Raw genomic sequence first — 25,727 nt, forward strand, 5'->3', positions numbered from 1 at the left:
TATTTTTATCAAAGATGTTATAAATTGGCTTATATTGTAATAAAACAGGCATTTAACAAATATATCAACATAAATAGTCATTTAAAATGACATATTACAGCATTAAATGGCACTTTTACACATTCATATGGAAACAAATTTGCATTTTGCCTTCTAAACAGGGAAAGAATAGGTCAAGAAGACAGTACAGAATAATTAAGACTATTCCAGAGTACAGTAGCAGTGACAGCAGTGATGTATTTGCCAGAAAATAGCATACCCATACTGCAAACGTTTCTGCATAAGGAAAAAGTAGTTATAGTCAATTCAACTGATTTATAGCACTGACAGACACTTTGACCTGGTGTTGCTCTCTGGGAGTTATCGAAAGTCTATGACCAGAACTCGTTAACATACGAGATGCCACTGTGACATTCCAAAGCATGCTTCAAACTAATGCTAGGTGATTTACCGTTGTCATTTTTAAAATTTTCTTCTTTTAAATTTCATTTGTAATTTAAAAAATGTGTTTTTTTTCTTTAACAGAATATGCTAATTAGGTCTAAAGCAAGGAGAGTTGTTGCATAGCCTGCACTAGATAACATCACAGGCAGATATGTTTAGTCTGTGTAGTCAGATTATGTTAACTATCCAAAACAGTTTTCCTGACTCCAGCTACAAGGCTTCCAATAATGAAAGTTTTGTTATTATTTACTCACCCTCGTGTTGTTCCAAACCCCTGAGACCTCCTATTTCAGCCTATAAATAAAATAGTAGGGATAGTCAATTCAACTGATTTATAGCACTGACAGGCACTCTGGTGTTGCTCTTTGAGAGTGACCAAAACTCACAAACTAGTTCTATAACTGATTACTGTTTTCTTTAAAGAGCTAGCTGACGGCTAGTGATGATTGAATAGGTGACGATTGAGCACTGATGATGAACACTAGCTGTTAATAAGCAGAAACAGAAAAGAAACACACCTAACTTCAGTCAAAGCCTTAGATGAAGTCAGCTCAAATATAATACTCTTTGCCCTTATTTAAAGAGGGACAAATTACTCTCTGAACTTACACTCTGAACCAAGTAAATTTTACTCAGAGGATTTTGCTGTGTAGAAGGACTTGTTAGAGTTTAATCTTCACTTTAGTTTGAAGATTTTGAAGATTTTCATGTAATGCTTTGAGTTTTGAGATTACCACCTTGGCAGCTTAATTGGTTTGTTTCTTTTCTCCATAAGCAATACCTGTCCTAAAATTAGTTCTGAGATCAGGCTTAATCGACTGTATATGTAACTCATGAAATATTCTTAAAAATGGCTCTTTTAGTTCATTTAGAATAACTTCAAATAAAACTAAGGACTTAGAAATGTACAACACATATTAGACATATATGATATTATCAGACCTTTAAGTTTAAGTTTAATAAAAATACAAATGTATTTAAACTTTCATAGATAAAGTCATGTTGGACCAACTCAGTTTCATTTAATTGTAAATAGTTGGTGCTAAATAAATTTATTGGATGGAAATCCTGCCCTCAACTAAACTAAGTTCATCCAATGAGTTATTTAGAATATGCTAACTAGTTCTAAAACCATCTCTGAGGAAATCAACCATTTTATGGCTTTACGTAGAGTAGATATACTGACATGAAATATTTTTAAGTTCTGTTAAGTTTGACATTGAACAAAATATGCAAATCTGTGGAGATATTTCTGATCAGAGGAGTGTTTCTGCCGACTAGTGGTAATGGCTCATCACTGCAGTGATTTCAACAGTATTTTTAGATTGATTACTCCAAATACATTAAGATATTAGCTAAAAGTCTCAAATCAGCAAGGCTACATTTACTGATATTACTAAGAACATTTGGAGTAGTTCCATTTATCTGAGGATGAGAATACAAAAAGATTAAAGCCAAAATGTATATATTACAGACATAAATGATGTGGAATTCAGTTTTTTCTTTCATCACTGAAACACAATAAATAGTACTTAAATTTGGTTTGGATAAGGTTTATTTATTTAGAAAAAAACATAAAAATATACTGCTTTAATGTCTTCTTAATACAACTCATTTATGACATGAAATGAGGAAAAATCGAAGTGTAATTTACGGAAAATAATAATAATCTGAGGATATGGAAGATCACTGGGCTCAGGCACGGCCAAGTCGTTGTATAACAGTGTGATTCATCATCCGTTTCAGATTGTCTTCTGAGCTACAACATTTATCCATTTCAATCGGCTATTGCTTTGAGTGAAACTTACATTTTGTAATGCCTGAAACAGCGTCCATCAGCATCAGTATTAGATCAGACGACTTAGCCATTCACAGTTTACGGGAGCTGCTGATTTACAGTACTGGCACAGGGCCAGACAAGCCATTAACTAGCTCCAAAGTTACTGAATTTGCAGCTTTCGATCGTATTGTTGCTCTAGCTTAACAAAAACTGTTGTTTCTGGCTTGTCAGTGTCATGTATTGCTTCATTTCTTTTAGTTCACATTATTACCACCACAGAGACCCACATGTCAGGATTTCGAAGCAGGTGTTTTCATTTGTGCTGTCATTGTTGCATACTGTTGTACTAGGCTACTTTAAGAAGCGCAAGACACACAAGCGACACACGATAAAAGATTTACATCACACTACGTTGCTGTCTTGTATTTTAGATTTTTCAACTTTCGAAACACCCTTTTTCTTGATATAGCAAAGATGTGTAAAAAAATGTGCATATGCTTTAGCTTTGTTGGATTCCTTCAAACAGATCTTGAATTTACAATTGGTTTGTTGTTTTAATTACAATCTCTATAGTGTTAGAGTAGCACAACCCTTTACTATAGTGTGTGTCTTATGAAAGCAAAAGAAAAGTAATGTAAATTGATTATTCAGCCATTCTGTGGATTCATTTGGATTAAATATCCAACAAAATCATCATTAACGGAAAACACAAAACATTTAAAGTTTGAAAATTAAGGCTGTGCATATGGACGAATCAGGTCTCCTAAATTATTGATGCCTGGTTATAAAAAATTATTGAAGAAATTATTAAAAATTCTATTTTTTTTCTGGCTTTCAGACATTTCACATAACTTTTTCCATCAAATGCACTTTCGTCACCCACTTTAGAACATTCACTTCTCAAGGCCATCTTTTATTTAATAAATATAATTGTGATAGAAATGTTTAGGATTAAAGCTCAAGCTCAATTGAAAATACACTAATGCAACTTCTTTAACATTACTTCTTTAACAGGTGGAATTTAGTTGGATTAGGTATCTTGAACTAACAATGACCAACCATTTTATAGCATTTGTAAGTGTAGTATTATCATTGTTATTTCATTTTTGTTCATAATTTAATTGCGTTAATTTACACATACCATATAGCTCACAATGTTAAAAAAATAGCTATTGTTTGTTAGTTCATGACATCTAATGTTAATAAGCTGGCTTTAGACTTACAATCAAGTTTATAATATGGATCAAATTTAAAGCCTTTACCATCATTTTACACTTACATAATACCTCATCTAAAATCTTCCCAACCCTCACACAATCTTAAGTCACACCAGTCTTAGTTCACACAAAAATAGCAGTTCTGTCATATATTTACTCAACCTTGTGTTGTTCCAATTCCTTTAGACTTTGGTAAATGAAACACAAACAAGAAATCCTCCACTGAATTTTCATTGATCCCATATCGCACTAGATAATGGTGTAAAAATGACCTGGGTCTGAGGTTTTGTCCACTTACAACCGCTTTCAGAGGCAGTCTGTAACTCAGTTAATGTTAATGCCACAATTGACATCAGTCTGAGATTGTCTGAACTAAGGTAGCCTGTTTGAACACAAAATGCAAAATGTGGAGCTGTTCGCTTGTAAGAAACCAATCTGACCCAATGGAACGAGCATGCAGGTCTTATCACAATATATAATGAGTTATATGATGAGTTTTTCCATTTTGTACAATGGCTGAAAAAAAAAGATTTATTCATTTGCAAAGACTAAAATCCTGATGCAAAGACATTTGAAATCTTGAGTCTTGCTTAAAATGATAAAACAATGTAACAGCTGCAGTGACAGCCACACAGAGCTGACCATTTTTGGTTTGTTTATAAATAAATTTTTTACATTACAAGATGTGTTATTCCTGGGCAAACAATATTTTAAAAAGCACAAAGTTCTCACAAAAGTGAGCAAAAGTGGACAAAGTTGTATAGACTTAAACACTACAGTGTAAAAAATTATATGATCAATTAGTCATAACATGCATGTGTTTTTAGTTCGTTGTAACTTATTAAACTAAGTTAATCATATTCTAACTTAATAAAGTTTAATTGTTTTAAGTCAGTTTACCATAATATAAGTACAATGGATTCATAGGGTTAATTTGATTTGGCTTAAAAATGTAAGGAAAAATTGATTTTTTACAGTGTACAGGTGAAGTAAAAATTATTAGCCTCCCTATTAATTTTATTATTATTTTATTTTATTTTTTTAATTTTCCCTGAATGATGTTTAACAGAGCAAGGAAATTTTACAGTATGTCTGACAACATTTTTTCTTCTACAGAAAGTCTTAATTGTTTTATTTTGGTGACAATAAATTTTTTTTTTTTTTTTAAAACACCATTTTAAAATGGTCAAAATTATTAGACCCTTTAAGCTATATATTTTTTTTTCGACAGTCTACAAAACAAACCTTGGTTAAACAATAACTTGCCTAATTACCATAACTTGCTTAGTTAACCTAATTAACCTAGTTAAGCCTTTAAATGTCAATTTAAGCTGTAAGGAAGTGAATTGAAAAATATCTAGTCAAATATTATGTACTGTCATCATGGCAAAGATTAAATTAATCAGCTATTATTCATTCATTCATTTTTTTTTCGGCTTAGTCCCTTTATTAATCCGGGGACGCCACAGCGGAATGAACCGCCAAATTATCCAGCATGTTTTTACACAGCGGATTCCCTTTCAGCCGCAACCCATCTCTGGGAAATAAATCAGGTATTAGAAATGAGTTATTAAAACTACTATGTTTAGAAATGTGCTGAAAAAATCTTCTCTTCGTTAAACAGAAATTGGGGGAAAATAAACAAGGGGGCTTATAATTCTGACTTCAACTGAATCTGTTTGAATCATTTACTTGTAATCCAATTAAAGACGTCTGTATTAAATCAGTGCATCATATAAAGTGGTCTTATCTCTTTACAAGACTTGTTTTAAATGGTTAAGTTTATGTGAATTCATTTTACAACAGTTTTGTAACTTCTGTGTTTTAGTTACCTGGAGTTCCAATGGATGGACAAATATATTATATGTCCACACTAACCCAAATCTTTGGATTTGGAACAACATGAGGATGAGTAAACACAGAATATTTGTATGATCTATCCCAGCCCCTGTCTATAGTCTGATAATGGCATCAGTGTCTTTAACTGCAGTATGAGGTCTTTCTGGTCACAGTCTGCTTGAGTGTAGATTCTGTTTAAATGATAAATAAAGGTTGAGTTGGTGACAGCAGCATTTAAAGAGCTACAAACCATTTTTACCCAACTACAAAGTAGTGCTGCAGAGAACAATTTCACAATAACTAGAGCTGAAACATACACAGTATTCTCGTCTTGGCATGATATTGGGAAGTCCACGGCTTTGGCTATGTAGATAATAATAATTTCATTTTTTATAATATTAATGCTTAGAATGTCCCACGTCTCATTTATTTATTAATGAGATGCCCTCCCATCCAACGCAGCTTACAGGCCAGCCAGCGCCTAAGTGGGCAAAAGTATTCATAGTGGAACTGCTGGAATTCGGGTGTCCTCCGAATGTCCCTAAGAAAAGCCAAGTCCAGCTCAGACTCTGTGAGCACAATAAGAAGCAGAAGCAGGGCAAAGAGCAGAGCCACAGTCACTAAGAAAAGACGGGCCAAGCTACAGATGAACTGATTCACCCCTTCTTCTGGGCTGTGTTGGGTTGGCCGGCTCTTCTCCAGGTGTGAGCGCTTCCCTTTGGGTTTGACGCCTTGTGGTCTGGCTTGGTTCTGAGAGCACTGTTCTGTTCCTCCTTCCTCTTGGATGTTGCGAGGGCCATTTGTGTGGCGAACCTGAGCCGGGTCTGATGGGTCATTGGACACCGGTGTGGGAAGAACGCTGTCAGAGGGACTGTAGGAGTCTTCGGAAAATTCAGCTGTCCCGCTTCCTCCTTCTGCTCCATTTCCTTGGGAGCGCAGGAATGAATTGGAATTGGAGACGGATCGGACTGGTGTGGAGTGGCCACTGTCACGCAATGATTCCAAACCTGAAAAGAGAGTGTAGATGTTAAGTTAATAAGTTTGAGCATTGAGAATGATGTTTTGTTTTGTGTTAGTAATCTTCAATCAAAGTCTGACCATTTGCTTCTTCGTTTGGAGTTGCGTTTTTTCTCTGTTGTCATTAGTTTAATGGCTTCAGCCAAAATATTCTTAAGCACACCCCATTTATCATTAGCTTGCTATGAGGGAATAATGGGGAAAAAAGAGAGCCCTGTCCCCTACTTAAAACTGTGTTTCAGTTGAAATTACATCAACATACTGGAAAAGAAGTCTCATAAACGTCCAGCTCATGTAGACTTTAATATATTATTGAAGAGCAAGAAAAGGCCCTTTTTTGTCAATAATATAGTCTTGATGGTGGGTATGTTGATAATGTAATAATAATATATTGAACAATATATATATATATATATATATATATATATATATATATATATATATATATATATATATATATATATATATATATATATATATATAATTTTTATAAGGTTTATAAAACATGAATAAACAAACAAATAAATAGTTCTGCTTATTACCTATACTGTTAGCTATAGAAATGCTTATTTAAAGTATACACTTTGTTTTTGAAAGATTTTCTAGATCGTGAAAATGTACATTGCTAATTTTTATTCCTTTTTATGTTTTTATTATTTTTTTATTTATTGGCTAATATGCACAAACATAATAAATATCAGCATCCACATGGTAATGGTAAGAATAAGCACCAAGTCAGAAATTATTTTGTAACACTGAAGGGTGTGTATGTTGTTTTCCTGTCTTAAATTATGAAAACATGCAAAATAATAATACTTTTAGGGTCTTTAAAGTCATGCAGACCACATAATAATTTTATATATATTTTTTTTTAATTCAGGGTGGATTAACATTGATCTTCTATTCAGATTTTTTAATTAGATATAAAACACCCTTGCCACCTAACACTACCATTTATGACTGTACTTATTTCTGTTATTATGTATATAACTTTCTTTTAATTAACTTAAAACACCTTGATCCGTCTTTTTCAAATTAACATTATCTTATACTGTGTGTTGGCTATTCATTATGATTTTTATACACATATTTATGCCTGTATAATTAATTGCGGTGAATGCCAATGCATTACTCTAAACTGTGATATAACGTAGCGAAATAGGAAATAGATCTTTTATTTTGAAATTAGCTTCCTGTGTAGTGTAGCATTTCTAATTATTAGGGAGCCAATTTAAGCCAATCATATTAACAATTGTGGCTATGCTTAATGTAACAAGCCAGCTAGAGCTCTGTAAAGTAAAGCACACTTCTGTGATGCTAAGAAGAAGACTTGTGATTGAGAGGCTATAGAGTCTTTAGCCATTTTGTTAGTGTGTCCACCGCCCATGCCAGAAATACTGGTTTAAATCTGCTAGAGTTGGAGGGGGAGTTACACAAATGTATTGTATTTATCGCATAAATTTACTGAACTTCATGTACAAGCTAAATGACAAACAGTGTTTCTAAAGTCGCCCGTTTAATGTTGTCTATTGGTATGGCCAGATAAGTTTGTGGTAAATCTGCTTCTTCAGCACATTGCTGTCAGCAAAGAGATGCTCAATTTGCAGCAAGTTTCAGAATGTTTGCTGAGCTAAACACAATAAAAGTGCTTAATATCAGTCCAAGCCAAATTATTCAAAGTAATATAGCTGAAAAATCCTCCTCATGCAGTCACCAAGTTGCTTAACAAAACAGAACAGACTAGTGATGTCACTAATCATGTCAAAAAGTATGCGATATCAAACACACTGTATAATAAAAAATTACCAATAATACTTTAAATACTTTTTTACCTCTTCTTCTTCTTCTTATGAAACAGAAAATCTAATTAAATTGTTAGTGAGGAATAAAAAAATGTTTTTTTAACATTAGTCCTATTCTATTTTCTCCTCAAATTATTATTATTTACATAAGATATTTACATAATGACATAATGTATATTTTTAACCTGGTACATATGTATTAAACTCAGCATGAAATCAAAATTGTATATGTATATAAACAATGTATCTGTGCATGTTTTTAGAACAATTTACTTGCCCTCATAATCTTTAATAAAATAAAAGGAGTTTCTCTCTCCTGCTCAGAATGACTTCACTTCTGGTCACATGGAATCACTTCAGGCCGGGCTATTAGATCCCCTTTCTGCCCAGCTTTCGTCCTTTTATCCCTCTTCCTTTATTTTGTTACTAACACCCATCTTTCAATGATCCAATCGGTTCACAAAAGTAAAAAATCTAGGACTGCCCTCCTTTTTTTCGAATTTTAGTACCGTTTCAATTGGACATACATCATGATATTGGAACAAATTGGACAATCTTAACTTCTGTTTCATGTCGACTTTAATTGTATACACTAAGTATGCACGTTGTGCATGTTGTAGATCTAAATAAACCACATCACTAAAAGTAGCTCCACCCACAACACATAAAAGCTAAAAACAGCTCATGCTAACAATATTTGCTATCCAATCCTCAATAAATTAGCACTTTCAAACAGAGTCGTGCTGAAATAAGTGGAATGCTCAGCTGTTTAAAACGCTATGAGCTTTACCTGCAGTGCTGGCGGGTTGATCACCAAGTCTGGATGAAGCTCCAGAGGAAGTGGAGGAGCTCGGCAGAGCTGGGAACAAAGGGAGGGCTCCTAGAGCTTTCCCTAATAGCCTAGGACCCATCGTCAGCACCCGTACCTTCACATCCCGGTAACAGTGGTTGATCATCCGCAGGTGAACGTTCACCTTCGTCTTAATCCGTATCAGACACTTTACCATGATTTCTGAATGGAGCTGCTAACTTTTGTAATGTTAATTTACTTTAACGTCACCTCAAAAGTATCACCACAAGACCCCTGTCCTCCCTCTATCCTCCTAAACCAAATCCACATAACACTATACTGTGTGTGTTTTAGGAAATGTGAAAGCGAGAACACTCTAAAGCCCTAAAGCCCTAAAGCTCCCTAAGTCCCTGAATGCCCAACAGCACAGCTGCCCTGTTCGCTTCAACCCCCTCGAACCCATTATGGGCTGTAACAAAAGAGGAACACACACTCATTCTGACAACAAACACATGACATACATGGATAGGCTGTCTATTTATAGACTATTTATAAATAGTATTGTTGGACAAGGTAAAGTCTGTCACTTCTTATTGTCTCACACATTGCCATGAATGCCCACCATGCACTGAAAAAAACTGTACTTTTGTTGTACAACTAATTTTTACAGAACGAAGCATTCAGTTTTTGGATTGCCCCGTAATGCAGTGATCATTCATTCATTAATTTTCTTTTCGGCTTATTAATCCAGGGTCACCACAGCAGAATGAACCGGCAACTTATCCAGCACGTTTTATGCAGCGGATGCCCTTCCAGCTGCAATCCATCTCTGGAAATAATGCAGTGATCAATGAACCTAAATTTTCATTAATTATTCTTAAAAATGTATATTATTGTGTCAAATTCACAAAGCAAATAGTCATTTACAAAAAGTAGCTTTAGAAAGAAATATTTGGATTCAACATGAAATTAATAGCAAACTATAGGGCTAAAATTGCTTTTATCTTCTAAAATAAATAGTAAAATATTTAAATATATTTAAAGAGCATTTATTGCAGGGACAGAATAGTTGGGTCACCAACATTCTTTGAAATACATTTTCTGTTTTGCAACAAATAATTAAAAATTCTAATAATAATAATTCAGGTTTTTTTAAACAAGTAAATTTACATTTTTGGGTGAACCATCTGTTACATGTGCATTATGATGCGAGTTAAAAAAAATGTAACATAAGGACTTGCAAGAGGTTTTAAGGTGTATTAGATCCACTTTTATTTGTAATCACTTAGAGAGACTCAATATAAGATTTTACATAGGCTGCATATGACACCTGTTTTATTGAATAAAATGGATCCTTCTGTACCAGCTCTTTGTGTTAAGTGTCATACAGAGCTTGGGACATACTTGCATTGCTTCTGGAGGTGCAAACTCATATCAAGATTCAGGAACTTTGTTGCGTATGACAATAGCACAATTTTATCAAATTAAAAAATAAATATTTTGGGACTCATTTCTAAAACATAAGCAATGTCATTGACCCTTGACACAGAAGGTTAATTGTTAGATAAACTGCTACTTGCGGCAAGAAAATGCATCCGTATTAGATGAATAAAAAACATTTCCCCCACACTGATACAACGATACAGAGAGTTTTTTCCCCATGAGCCGCATGCAGCTGTCCTTAGATAACATACAAAGTTTTAAAAATCATATGGTCTCCTTTTATAGATCACCTGCCCCCACACTTGAGAGAAATGGTTTTGTGTGTCAATTATGTTTTTATTTTTATTTTATTTTTTGGAGAAGAGTTGTTGAAGGATTTTTTTCCCATTTTGGTTTGTTTTAATGTTCTTTTTTTCAAATGACAGGTCTATATTATAGGAATGTGATGGGGAAAATATATATTTTGTTTCATGTGCCTTTCCAGAGAATTTGTGACTAATTGGTCACCAATATTAGTACTTATAGATGTTATGATGTTTCCCTTTTTTCTGTTTTTATTTCCTTACCTCCATATATCTATTAGCTTATTTACTTATTTTTAAGGATTACCATAATTTCTACAAAACCATTGCACATTTTTCTAAAACTTGCCTTTGATTATGTCTGTAAAAGCACATTGTACATTCATTTTTATAACCTTAAATAAACATGTAAAAAATACTCATTATTAAATTATTTTGTAAATCTATACAGTATATTATGATCTATCATATAAGTAATTAACTTGACAGGCTAGTGTCTGTTTTACTTTAGAACTGATCGTTAATACAGAGCAGAAGCTAGAATCAAACTTAGCTTAAACTCATTTGGCTTAAACAACATTCGCACTTGTACAATAACAACAAACACAACTGTAGTGGCATTTGGCTGTGTCAGTAAAGTGACTGGAGCAGGTGAACGACTGGTCACATTGTGCACAATGACAGCAGCTCTCAGGTTACACACAGAGCACAAACAGAGGGATGGAGTGTATAGTGTAGTTCATAATATAACTATCAAGAGCACAGTTTTGATCATTTAACAATTTAAAATGTATTGCACACTGCAGACCGAATCAAATTATTGTCATTTAAAAGCTAAATCGAATGTAAAAAGCGATGGTATTGTAGGGGCTAACACTAAAAATGTCAGTTTATCATACAATAATTAAAAACACAATAATGAATACTACCGTGAGAATAAACCAAACCCAAAATCTCCAGGGTGCTTTTCATTACATACAGTATGCATCAATATAAGAGGAGAAATAAAATCACACCACCAGATGGCAGTATTTCAGTGCTTATAGACCAATAAATCTTACTAAAAAAAAAAAAAAAAAAAACAGAAGATGGACAGCATCCCAAATCATATTCTCCGGTGAGTATCTACATAGTATGAATAAATAATTACTTCATGGCTGCTTTATACTAGATGTTTTGTTTTATGTAAAACCCTAACAGGTAAAGGTATTTGTATTGAACAATTCTGCCAAACAATATATTCATATATAAAACCATACTTTATTATGATATATTAGTAATACTAATAATGTAAATACTATTTTTAAAACACCATTCAGGTTATATATTTCACATTCAAAGCACGGGTATTTATAGAGTCTTATTAAAAGGGTTCCATTTAGCAACCAAAACGGGTTCCGCTATTGTTAGAAGTTGAAAAATCCTAATTTGGTAATAATACTACTAATTCCTTACATTTATATAGCGCTTTTCTAGACACTCAAAGCGCTTTACACATTGGGGGGATGTGTTTATCCACCAGTACTGGCAGTACTCTTGAACTATTTACCTTTACAATAAGTGTCAGTCGTATGCACACTTTAAAATTTCACCAAGACAGTTGGTCATCTATTTATTTATTGTGTACTCATCTATAAGTGAATTCAGACCAACTTCTTTTGTTACATAATTTTTTTTCACCTGCTACATCTAGGAAAGTATGGGATATCAGATGCATCCCTTTACTTCCTTTAATTCAAATTCAGTTTAATTTTGGTAGGTAGTGGTAGGATATGATTTTCGTGTGTGTGTGTGTGTGTGTGTGTGTGTGCAATATCATTAATCTGATATAAAAATCAATAGAAGTCTTAAAATTAGATATCCTGACTAATAAGTTTTAATAAATATAGTGTTTTTCTGTGCTTGTAGATGCATTGGCATACCTTCCATGATGGAAATATGGACGGCTCTCCTCCGTGTTCGGGGGACGCTGCTTTGTCGTGGGCCATGTGTGATGGATGGACAACTCCTGCTGGGCACCATCCCAGCCCTGGACACACAAAAAGATGCAAAATATCAGCCGACATACTGTCAAGAACATTCAAAATGTTCAAAAATCAAGTCAGTGTAAGAAGACTGGCCTGTGGATCTCTGGAGGCTCTCGTCTGATTTTGGCACTCTGTTCCATCACTTCTTTGGCCACTTTACCACTTTAAGGTAAATGATGTAACCAACATATAAGCAACACTTACGTATAATCCTTTCATTAGCATTTGTTCACAACACAGGCCTAATTAATTAGAGCTGACGCACTCATGGGGCTCATTTAATAAGCGCCAGAGCAGATAATACTCACCTATATCTAAAACGACTCCCTTTGAAGAAAAGATTACTACTGGATACGGTGCGAACTTGACTGGATTTCTCAAACCTGAAATGTAAAGAGCTATTTTCAGACTTTTTGACGGTACAACATTGTACCTGAAGAACCCCCTACACTGGCTATTTCCCATTATATTTACTATTACGTTCTTGCTTTAATTAGGACAACAACATATACATGTATTTTATAAAACTTTTTTACAATAAAAATATCTAACAAGGCTTATTAAAAAATGTATATCAAGATATTCTAAAGACTTCAATAACAATATTTTGTTGTTCTATATATATATATATATATATATATATATATATATATATATATATATATATAGACTTCAATAACAATATTTTGTTGTTCTGCGATATATATATATATATATATATATATATATATATATATATATATATATATATATATATATATATATATATATATATATATATATATATATATATATATATATGAATAGAGCTTCACCAGATGGCTTGAATGGCTCTATTTGGAAAGAGTTTATCATTTTAAATTTATTAGAATGATTCTATGAATAACAATCCATGAGCATAGAGAAATAAAATTAAGAAAAATAAACAATCATAAAAACACACATAAACAATGTGTGAATACTAAAAATAATTCAAATGGTACAATTTTTTTATTCCTGAATGCTTTCAAAATCATCACATGCCTCAAATACACATCCAAATGATACATTTACAAACACAAAAGTGCATATCCTGTGATGTGTCTATTGCGAATGATCACATTGTGATATCGTTGCTGAAATAACATATTGTGCAGCCCTAGTGGGAACACAACATATTATGGAAGTCAAGGGCTGATGCTTTTCAACATTCTTCAATATATTGTGGATGATTGTGTTCAACAGGAAAAAGAAACTCATACAGGTTTGGAGCAAGTGGAGGAAGAGTAATTGATGACAGAATTTTCATTTTTGGGCGAACCATCTCTATAATCTGCAGATTATTTGAAAGATCCTTTAAATGCAGTGGAGTTTGGGCCAACTAAAATCAAGTAATATTTTGAATAGAGTAATTAAGTTAATATTTTAAAAAAAATCTCTGGAATCTGAAGCTGTTTGTTTATTTATTTATTTTTTTACAGTACTTTTTAATGTATTTTTCAGGAGCTTTGGTTAAAAAAAAAGTTTCTGAGACAAGAAAATGTTATTTAAAATATGATTCATTTGAAGTTAGGTAGCTCTTGGATATTTAATAACAAATTAAATCATAGATAAGACACAATTTAGCCTAATAAAAAATGTCACTCACTGATAGAAAGCTTGGTTTTCCACTCCACACTTCCATAAATGCTTGCAGGCCTCAGGTGTTGGAGCAAAGTAAGTCAAGATAATCTTCTGATCCTTAGTAAAATCACAAGAGGTCAGTTAAGTGTTTAGATTTATTAGGCAAAATATGAACCTTCAATAATGCTAATTTTGACTTTATTTTTTCTTCTGCAGTCTTTTACCTCTTGATGAGTTGCATATATGTGAAATGTCTTGGCCTCAAATTTCAGTTTGGTCACCTCATTCCTGTACAGTTTTTTAAATAAGAAATACCGTCACAGTCATTTGATCTTGATTTCTAAGCAAATGAAAATGATATGAGAGATTTATTTCTTCTCTCTTACCATTTTAGGAAGTGAATCCTCCTGTTACCCTGCAGCACCACAAAGCCAAATGGGGTGAATGCGAGAAATGCTGTATTGCCAGACACATCCTGTCATCAAAAAAGAAGAAGAAATTACTGTGCGTAAAAAAATTACTGCAATCTTTTTCAATGATGAGTTTATTTATAATGTATTTCAAGAGTACTCTAAATGTACTATAATTCATGCATAATGCCTTATAAACAATGTTATACTGTGTTGCATCATCTCATAATTTTACCCACTAAAAGTTAGGTTAAATTATAGATAACATTGAAATATCTCCTCGTTTCATATTTTGATATTGCTTTCTTAAGATCTGAATAGTTTTACATTATGGTCCTTCATAGCTTAAAGTGACAAAACCAATACCAAAAGCTTCACTATGTGCTTATAATATGGAAACACTTTAGTATAGAGACACTTTAGTATAGAGAGTTTGCATGTTCTCGTGAGTTTCCTCCATGTGCTACGGTTTCCCCTACAGTCCAAGACATGCGCTATAGGTGAATTGAGTTAGCTAAATTGTCTGTGGTGTATGTGTGTATGTCTTGGTCTTCCAGGTTTGGGAGTTGAGCCTCACCTCATAAAAACTAGATGTTGCGAAACACCAATTTAATGTGGCTATATATCAATTTTGATATAGCTGGCCCTGGTAGTAAGTAAGCAAATTGCGTATTTTATTAGTGCTTAATAATGCGTTTTCCCTGATCATATTTTACATCCGGCGACGCAGTGGCGCAGTGGGTAGCACGTTCGCCTCACAGCAAGAAGGTCGCTGGGTCGCTGGTTCGATCCTCGGCTCAGTTGGCGTTTCTGTGTGGAGTTTGCATGTTTTCCCTGCGTTCGTGTGGGTTTCCTCCGGGTACTCCGGTTTCCCCCAAAGACATGCGGTACAGGTGAATTGGGTAGGCTAAATTGTCCGTAGTGTATGAGTGTGTCTGAGTGGATGTTTCCCAGAGATGGGTTGCGGCTGGAAGGGCATCCGCTGAGTAAAAACTTGCTGGATAAGTTCGCGGTTCATTCCGCTGTGGCGACCCCAGATTAATAAAGGGACTAATGAATGAATATTTTACATCCCTTAATTCCAATGTCTGTTTTCACATAGCTAAGTTTGCGTTTAGTTTAAGCAAACTCTGAAAGTGTAATGTGTTAAAACCAACACACATTCTTGAACCTGAAAACTTTGCTTAAATTAAACGCATGGTAATTTAATTAGCAGGTTTTATTCTGGGTTAGAGTTTAAAAACCCAAACCTGACTGAACTAATATGTAACACATATGTATATCTGATTAAATCTGATTTAAAAAAATATTATATACATTTGAATTTCCAATTAATATTAATAATGACTTAAAATTAAAATTTACATTTAAATATCTACATATAAATTTGCTTTAATATATAAATAGATGAATTTCATTAACTAAATTTTATGTGTAGGAGTGCCATGCGTTTAATTTAAGCAAATCGAGTTTTCAGGTTCAAGAATGTGTGTTGGTTAACACATTACACTTTCAGAGTTTGCTTAAACTAAACGCAAACTTAGCTAGGTGAAAACAGACCTTGGAATTTAGGGATGTAAAATATGATCAGGGAAAACGCATTATTAAGCACTAATAAAATTTGCAATTCGCTTACTTACTACCAGGGCCAGCGATATCAAAGTTGATATTTAGCCGCATTAAATTGGTGTTTCGCAACATCTAGTTTTTATGAGGTGAGGCTCAACTCCCAAACCTGGAGGACCAGGACATACATAGTTGGTTGCATTTGGAAGGGGATCTGCTGCATAAAACATATGCCAGAATGGTGGTTCATTCTACTGTGGCGACCCCTGATATACAGTTGAAATCAGAAATTTACATACACAAAAAGGAACATAACCATTTTTTTAAATGTCTGATGGAAAATCATACTAAACAATTACTATTTTAGGTCTGTTAGGATTACATAAATGATTTACATTTGTTAAATGCCAGAATAATAAAAGAATAATTAAAGAATTGATAATTTTCTCTGTTATAATATTTTATTTTTATGTCTGCCCCAGCATTGTTTATTTCAGTTTTTATTGTATATGCATTTAAATTCATTACATTTCTGATAGTGATATTTCTTAATCCTCAACAGACAAAGGAATTCTTGAAATCCATGTGGTAAGAAACAAATCAAACTGTCTTCCTCATGTGTTGTATGTTTGGCTGCCTGCTATACACATTACACTTTCAGCATGTGCTCCAAAGTTAATCACAAACTGTTGGTTAAACCCTGATTTAACAGAGAAAGTTTATATCAAGCATTGTGAAACCGCTTAACCTGAGCTTAACCAGGTTGGATTTGTTTGGTTTTGTCAAGCTTACTTTTTATTATTGTTATTATTGTATTGTTGTTATGATTATTCATCAGATCATACACTGAAAAAAAAAGATTCCTTGGATTCACAATTTTATTTTTTTATTTTAAGTTAAGTGGTTGTAAACTATTTATTTAGGCTGGATATAAATAAACCATTTAAGTTGAACATCACCAAATTTAATTAGTTTGTTTAAATTCAACACATATAAGCTATTCGCATAATTTTTAGTATACAATATATTATTTGATTGTTAATAAGGCCATGTGCAAGCATTATAACTCACTAAAGGCATCTTTAAAAGGCGGCACAGAAACCAAATCTGAAGTGTAATGAATTATCAAAAACTTATATTTATGCAAATCATTTCACAAACAGTTTAATGTGGCATAGCATCTTTACACTGAATACCCTTAAAAGGCATCATAGAAAGTGTCATTTCCTGGATAGTAGCAGCTGTTTAGTTTTGTCACTGACCTTGCAGGGATGTGGATCTACTCCATATGTTTCAAGAGTCTGAGCTTTCCTTAAGAAATTCAGCTCAGACGTTTCAGGACTCTGACCACTGTAGGGAATAAACACACCAGTTAGCTGTCTGGGTTTGTTCTGGGAGATAAATTGCATAAATGACGTTTCATCTCTCCATTAAAGTCTCTCTAAGAAGAATGACATACCGCATGTGACAGGCTAATTGAATGAAAGCTTACGTCAGCTCAGATTTGTGGATCTCAGCAATGCGGCGCTCCAGGCGCTCAGAATGCTTAGGGAAAAACTGAAACTTAGAGCTGTATCCTTCCGGATGCTTTCCCGGGTCATAATCTCCAATCTCAGCTAAAAAAAAAAAATATGACAATGAAACAAAACCAGAGTCATCTTATCTTCCTTTGACGTCACTCATATGCAGCAAAGCTCACAGGATTCTATAATTAAGCTAATATTGTAAAGAATGGCTCCTGTGACTGTGGTTTGCTTTTACCCTGCAGTATGAATGCAGCCAGCGTTGCAGCGTCTGAACTTTTGCACAGGAGTCGGCCATGATATAAATCTCTTTTAATCTGTAGGAAGAGCAGGTATCTGAAAACAGTGCAGAGCATAAATTGAACCAAACAGTTTGTTGATTGGAAATGTCATATTTGATGAGAAAGGGACCACATTGTAATATGCAATACCTAGTGATCTCTTCTTTAAGTGCCGCAGGGTCCGGGGGATAGAATTTTACACGTAAACACATAGTGTACGGCGGCTGAGCTAGGACACACAATGTTCATGTGCATGTAAACAAGCAGACACTGTAAATGTTTGGACAATTGTATGCAAAGATTATCCTTGTTAAGGATTTTCCACACACGGTAAGACTTACATCTCATTTGTTTGGTAATTGGCTTGCTGAACTCCAGCCAATGCTGAAACAACAAAATAAGAAAGAAACAATGTCTGGGATGTAGATAGAAATTCCAGTTAAACACATTATGACCAGTCTTTTCAGCTGATGACACATATTACATATCGATTGCATCACTCCTTTAGGCTCTTAGTGTAAGTGTGTGATCACTGGGTTTCCTGCTTCAAGCTCATGCACAATCATTAGCACTGATACGTTCATCAGGCATGGGTTATTAACTAGTCAGAACTTGATTGGATATTAGCATGTGCTTAATGTAAAATAGAACACAGCTTGATGAATATACAGTCTGATTAAGAAGTTAGTGTGGGATGTACTGTTTTAAAGTCCTTGTTTTTGTCCACTTCAGAATCTACTTTAAGGTAACTAGCAGTGCAACCCAGTAAATTGACTGTACTTCTACCTCAGGGCCTCTGTTACATATGCATTAAAATATTCATTAGGCATGCAGCGATGTATCAGTCAGTAAGATATATATATATATACAGGTGTATATATATATACAGTTGAAGTCAGAATTAGCCCCCTGTTTATTTCTAATAACTGATTTCTTTTATGTTTGTCATGATGACAGTACATAACATTTTACTATATATTTTTCAAGATGACACTTGTATTAGGCTTAAAGTGACATTAAAGGCTTAACTAGGTTAATTAGGTTAACTTGGCAGGTTAGGGTAATTAGGCAAGTTATTGTATAATCGTGGTTTGTTCTGTAGACTATCGAAAAAATATAGCTTAAAGGGGCTAATAAATTTGACCTTAAAATGGTGTTTAAAAAAATGTAAACTTAATTTATTTTAGCCTAAATAAAACAAATAAGACTTTTCTCTAGAAGAAAAAAAAATCAGACATACTGTAAAAATGTCTTTGCTTTCTTAAACATCATTTGGGAAATATTTAAAAAAGAAAATCTAAATCAAAGGGGGGCTAATAATTCTGACTTCAACTCTGTATTTGTCGATATTACATTAATTTACAAAAAATATTATTTATTGCCATTTTTACAGTGGTATTTACAACAACAATATAAAATATTCGGATACTGATAGCTTACTAATTACATGGAGGAAATGATCTGCAAGTTTATTGAATAATCCAGCATTTTTCTTGGGGCAAAATCAATAAATAACTGCAAAATAATTACAAAATATCAGACCAGAGTCTAAAATGTACACAATCAAGGTCAGATATACAGCGGAAGAGCAACTGGTGTGCTCTATGATCAGTCGCTGGCGAAAAAAAAAAAAAAAACATTGGTTAGTATAGGCTAAAATGTCTGGAGCAGAACATTTTATAATTTACACATACTTTATTTGTTATATTATTAGGTGAATGTATGCGAATATATGTTCAATTAAAATTACTGTTGTTAAATGAAATATTGAATAGCAAAAATCACCTTTTAAGATTGTCATATATTGTATTTTGATCATAGCTTGTGCCTCTCCTAAAATGTTGGAAAGTTTCATGTTAAATTGATCCAAGCAATGTTCCTTAATAGAAGTTTAATGGATAAATGTAAGAAGCTGGTACTATATACAGTACTGTGTGCAATTGACCAATATTGTTATCAGTATTAAATACAGATTGGCTGAAAGTTCCAGATTTATCTGGATTAGAGAGGCCTAAACTAGGGCCTGCGGGCAAAAGTTGGCCCATGGTAACCTATGATTTGGACCACCATTCCATCTGAGAGGAGAGGGAGAATTTGGCGGAGGGTTGGGGTTAATGCCTTTTTAATACACATTGTCATCCATAATTTAACTTCACCTTTAATTTGTGAGTTTTGTTTTTGAGCTGCAAAAAAAGAACTTAATTTCAATTAACTGTTGTAAATTAATCCAATTAAAAGGTAAATAAATAAAAAATGGGCATACTGTTGCTCAATGGATAGACCACAATTCAGAAGTCCTCAGAAAGCAAATCAAGGCAAAGGCAGGTGCAGCTTGACTAGTGTATTCAGCATTAAATTAATTCTTATTATGTTTTCATAACAATATGTTCGTTATCAATATATATATATGTAATACATTAATACATTTTAAAACTGTAATACATTTTGATATATTTACCCACGGCCCTCAATCAAGTTTGGTTTTTTGCCCTACATAAGAAAAGGTTTGGAAAACCCTGATCTGGATGCAGCTTTGATGATGCAAGCTGAGACTGCATATTTCAGAGATGCAATGTCAGACACAATGCACTCAATGGAGTTAGTGACATCACTGTGAGGGGAAGGGTTAGGGGCAGTGGTGTAAAGTAATACATTACAAATACTTAAAGTACTGTAATTGAGTAGTTTTTCCCAGAAATGTATGGAGTAGTTTTAAAAATGTGTACTTTTACTTTCACTTGAGTAAATTTTCAGTGGTGAATCTGTACTTTTACTACACTATTTTCCGTCATTCTGCAGTCACTACTTTATTTTTTCTTGTCTATGGGGATTGGCTAAAGTAGTAATAACAATTAGTGATTCATGTCCAATTAAATCACACATAAAAAACTAAACTGCATCATACTGAACAACCTCAAGACACGGAGCTAACCATTTGGAAGCATTCAAAGTGTCCAAGAAGATGCCCAAAATCACATGCAATGACCTAGAGACTGTTTAGACTGCATGTTAATTGAAGTCTACTGTATTATGACGTGAATGGCCTTAAGAAATCACTAAATGCACTACAGAATGTTACGTTTTGACACACGCACAAATTGCATGTAAACACATCAGACTTTAACAGTGTAATACTACTCACTACTCCTGAGTACTTTTTGATGGGTTACTTTTTACTCCTATCTAAGCAATATTTACAACAGATACTTTTACTCTACTTGCACTACATTTTTGGGCAAGTAATGATACTTTTACTTGAGTAATTTTTTTAATACTCTTTTCACCACTGGTTAGGTGAGCGCATTAAAATGCAGTGGATGCAGCTCAGATTGCAGTGCTCCAGGTCTGCATTAAGACCCCTCTCGAAAGTTTTTTCATTGGTTTCAGTATTGGCCAAACAAAAAAATCAATGCATCCCTAGCGTCCACTCTAACTGAAGTCTAACCATTGTGTCCGATCTTAATCAATATCACTACTTTCCACTATTTGGTACTCCAGCTATTTCGTATGTATATAGGAACTCACCCTTTGCTTGTCTGGGTCCACAAATCGGATGCCAAAGTAGTCTTTCTCCAGCAGATTCAGATGCTGACAGACCTGCTCAAACAGCCAGTGACCTTTTGCATCCCTCTGGAAGAGAAAGACATGGAATCAATGAGACAGTGTTTGAACATAGAAAAATATTGGATATCTGTTAACACATAACATATCTGTTTTAAAGAGCATCACTTCTCACTTGACATCACTTAACCTACTTTGCTGACATTCAGATTGTTTAAATATAGCTTAATTTACTGTTTAGAAATGGAAAAACAGGAATATTTGCATTTTAAAAATCAACTTTAAAGAGATTTTATTCTAAACATCCATCTGTGGATGTTTGACTGTAATGTTAATCAAATTCACTCAGTGATGTCTAAACGTTCGTGTTTTATGTAGAAGTCATTTTGATGGAACAGCTGCAAATAGGGTCACCATTACAAACAAAACATCATGAAAAGGGACCAACATCTGTTATTTCTTTAATATTTGGCACAAAACAGATTCAGGCTACCCAGATTGTCTCTGGTGATTTCTAACCTCATGTATTTTATACCCTTGAAAGCATTGACTAGAACAGCTGCGAATATACAGCAGGGTCACTAAATCAGACAAGGCAGAATTAGAGGATACAGTCTGTTACCCCTCTCTGTTTCACGCAAAATGATGGTTTTTACCCGAATTCTAAACCAGCAGGCATTTTGGATAACACAGCATAACACATCAGTGGTTTTACACCCTTTATTTCACACAAATTGAAATGAATGTTACCCAAATCGTCTGTTGTTGTCTAACCTTGTGTATTTTATATCTTTAGAAAGACCTGTTTCATTATGGACTTTAATATTTAATCAAATTCTCCCTAGTGACTCCTGTGTTTTATATCCTCGAAAGCACTTTGCTCTGATGCAACTGCAAATATACAGCAGTCACTAAATCCAATGAGGCCGGTTTAGAGGTTACTGAAAAATCTTACCACTCTATCTGTAATTGTACGCCTTAGAAAGCATTTTTGCTTGTGTAAACAACTGCAAATTTAAAGCATGGTCACCAAATTCGACAACACAACATTGAATATTACTCAAATTTGTTACCGACCTCTCTTTATTAAAATGTATTTAATGCTACCTAATTTTATTCTGGTGATATGTTACCCACTAGTATTTAATGTCCTAGAAAGCATTTTGCTCTGATGGAAACAGCTACACATATACAGTATAGGGTCAAACCATCCGATTTAAATCATCAATTCAGGATTAGTGTCAGGGTATGGGGGTGGATGGAGAGGAGGCGAGGACCCAAATGCAGGAAATGAAGGATTTTATTGAAAAAATAAAACAAAAACAAAACTCAAATCTCCCCATGTGGGGAAAAACACGACATTATATTATATACTAAACTAGACTTGGTCTTGAACTAGGCAAGACACAAAACTCTAAACCACTGTTGTAGAACCGGAATCAGCATACCTCATACAACAGGGAAAGGAAACAATCAACAAAGGACCAGCAGAGAACAGAGCACACTAGGAGAATAAATAGGAAAGACAAACCAATAAACAGACAGGCGGACAGGTGAAAATAATAATTACAAACAAGATAACAAGGTGGGTGGGACAAGCAATAGACGGGAGAGCGCATGACAGAGACGAGACAAGCCATGCGCTCACATACAACAGGACAAGAACATGCAGCCAATGAGAGAACTCATTAACCGCATGTTCATGACAACACAAACACAACACTGAAGCACACGACAAAAGCACGTGACCACAATGTAAACACAGAGCCACGTGCTTTGACAACAGACGCACACGATGAATGAAAACACTCACCGTGCGCTCACACACGCAGCGTGCATGCTTCATCCCAGCGCCGACCAAGACCGAAACCAACAAGACTGAGACGCTGGGAATGAAACACCACGCTGCTGACAGACGAAAACACAAACACGAGTACAAGAGCGCACGCATCTGAGGGACGCAGAGCGCGCGCGGCCGCATCAAGCAGGAGCGCGCACACTCTGCGTACACCCACGACGGCGAGCGTGCACACAGAGACAGAGACAGGACCAGACATGGGTAGTGTCCGAGCTCTGCCACCAAAACAAGAATTTACAAGACCAGAGTAGCAGAACCCTGACAGATTAGAGGTTATCTAAACCAGTTACCTTTCTCTATTTTAGAACAATAATGGATGTTACTGAAATTCACTCTGGTGATGTCTAAGTTAACATCCTTTATTTTATGTGTTATTTTTTATGTGTTAAAAGTAACAGATATACAGCAGATTTTTTATTCTGTTACGCATCTCTCTCTCACAAACAGTGGCTTGTAAAATCCTACATTTTGTAACAAATCAAGAGGTAAACAACTGAAATAAAAGTCATTGTATATCCTATAAGTAATTTTGTCTGAATAGCTGCAAATTTACAGCAGCTTCACCAAATGCGACCGCATAGCATGACAGGTAACTGAAATCTGTTACCCTTGTCTGTGTTATTTATTTTTATTTTTTTGCTAACAATGGCATTACTGTAGCCCAAATTCTCTCCAGTGATGTTTAGCCCCTGTGTTTCATATTCTTAACCATTGTGCGCTGTTGGGGATGTGTTCATCCAGACTTTGGCGACAACTTTCTCTGTGTTTCAGCAAATGGAATTTTTTTTGGTGGCAAATCTTATTTCATTTATTCATTCATTTTCTTTTCAGCTTAGTCCCTTTATCAATCCACATAAAGCGACAGCAGAATGAACCACCAACTTATTCAGCATATGTTTTATGCAGCAGAGGCCCTTCCAGCTGCAACCCATCTCTGGGAAACATCCACACACACTCATTCACACTCATACACTACGGACAATTTAGCTTACCCAATTCACCTGCCACGCATATCTTTGGACTTGTGGGAGAAACCAGAGCACCCGGAGGAAACCCATGCCAACGCGGGGAGAACATGCAAACTCCACATAGAAAAGCCAACTGACCCAGCCGAGGCTCGAACCAGTGACCTTCTTGCTGTGAGGTGGCAGCAGTACCTACTGCATCACCGCTCAACGACAAATCTTATTTTAACACATATTTTTGGAAAACACTTTGAAAATTTTCCAAAACTCAACAAACTGCAATTTGACTACCCTTTCGTTATGTTGGTGGCTTTTCCCCATTAACTTTAATGACATTATTTTATTGTAATGCCATGACACCACATAATCATGCATTCTTGATTGTTGGTGGTTATTCTTGTTAGGAAGAGGTCAAATGTGTAATATTTACTGTTGATCACCAGAGTGTGTGAGAGTGTGAGAGAGACCTTTGCGCACTTACGTTGATGCATTTGAGAAAACCAAAATAAGCTCTCAGAACATAGTTTACATAGTAAGTGTATTTCTGCACATATACTACTCTCAGAAAATAACATTTCCCCCAATAGCTGGTGTGTGGTGAGCGCACTGGCGTCTTTGTCCTGTGGCTGCTGTCGCATCATCCAAGTGGATGCTGCACACTGGTGGTGTGGAGAGACCCCCCTAATGATTAGGAAGTGCTTTGGGTGTATTATGGCCATACACAATAAATGAGCTAAATAAACACGCATTACAACATTACATCTGTTGTTTGTTTAAAATACTTATTTAACATAAGCTGAGACAACACAATTCTTGAGTTGTTGTTTTTTTGGGCAACTTAATTGTTTCATGTACGATTCAATAGAATTTGTAAAAACTAAGTTAACTTAATTCCTTCATGTGTGATCTTCAAGTGTATAATTTGCTGATGTACTCCATAGATCTCCACACAAAAGCCAGATTCTTTTTGCACAGGCCTGTCTAAAGAAGCCAACTGATGATCAACAGTAAAAAATGTTAAAAACCGCTGTTTTATAATCTATATTAACCCTTGTGTGATGTCCAGTCTTCGTTTGGCCACAAATTTCTCTGTGTTTCAGCAAATGGAAATATTTTTGCTGACAAATCTTATTTTGGCATGTATAAAACTCAACAATATGCTCTGGGCTGTTTTTTTTTCCAATTTACTTTAATGACATTTTTTGAATGCAATGCCATGACACATATAATCACATATTCCTTATTGTTAGTGGTTTTCTCTGTTGGAAAGAGATAAAATGTGTCATTTTTACTGTTGATC

At 34.5% G+C, this 25,727-nt stretch overlaps 1 protein-coding gene and 1 long non-coding RNA gene across 4 annotated transcripts in view; one reads left to right on the plus strand and one right to left on the minus strand.

Moving 5' to 3' along the window:
• LOC147836005 (uncharacterized) overlaps positions 1 to 25,727 on the plus strand; it is an 80,011-nt gene that overhangs the window by 45,347 nt on the left and 8,937 nt on the right. The window contains exons 8-10 of one of the 3 annotated variants that reach the window (XR_015495776.1): positions 12,543 to 12,830; positions 14,658 to 14,767; positions 16,802 to 16,827. This is a non-coding gene — a long non-coding RNA (uncharacterized LOC147836005). Of the gene's footprint in view, positions 1 to 12,542; positions 12,831 to 14,657; positions 14,780 to 16,801; positions 16,828 to 25,727 lie in introns of those variants that run through there. The other 2 variants (XR_015495777.1, XR_015495775.1) reach the window with 2 other exon arrangements.
• frmd5b (FERM domain containing 5b) overlaps positions 1,982 to 25,727 on the minus strand; it is a 40,964-nt gene continuing 17,218 nt past the window's right edge. The window contains exons 2-14 of the mRNA XM_087261302.1: positions 21,569 to 21,673; positions 18,385 to 18,427; positions 18,194 to 18,272; positions 18,001 to 18,098; positions 17,732 to 17,855; positions 17,502 to 17,589; positions 14,650 to 14,738; positions 14,488 to 14,551; positions 14,289 to 14,380; positions 12,970 to 13,044; positions 12,755 to 12,823; positions 12,557 to 12,663; positions 1,982 to 6,287 (exon numbers count right to left, since the gene is read on the minus strand). Of these exons, the coding sequence (XP_087117428.1) occupies positions 5,707 to 6,287; positions 12,557 to 12,663; positions 12,755 to 12,823; positions 12,970 to 13,044; positions 14,289 to 14,380; positions 14,488 to 14,551; positions 14,650 to 14,738; positions 17,502 to 17,589; positions 17,732 to 17,855; positions 18,001 to 18,098; positions 18,194 to 18,272; positions 18,385 to 18,427; positions 21,569 to 21,673 (1,614 nt within the window). The 3' untranslated portion in view covers positions 1,982 to 5,706. The remainder of the gene's footprint in view (positions 6,288 to 12,556; positions 12,664 to 12,754; positions 12,824 to 12,969; positions 13,045 to 14,288; positions 14,381 to 14,487; positions 14,552 to 14,649; positions 14,739 to 17,501; positions 17,590 to 17,731; positions 17,856 to 18,000; positions 18,099 to 18,193; positions 18,273 to 18,384; positions 18,428 to 21,568; positions 21,674 to 25,727) is intronic.

Source organism: Danio rerio, chromosome 7 (genome assembly GCF_052040795.2).
Source record: "Danio rerio strain M-AB ecotype USA chromosome 7, GRCz13ab, whole genome shotgun sequence".
In the NCBI taxonomy this organism is placed as follows: Eukaryota; Metazoa; Chordata; class Actinopteri; order Cypriniformes; family Danionidae; genus Danio; species Danio rerio.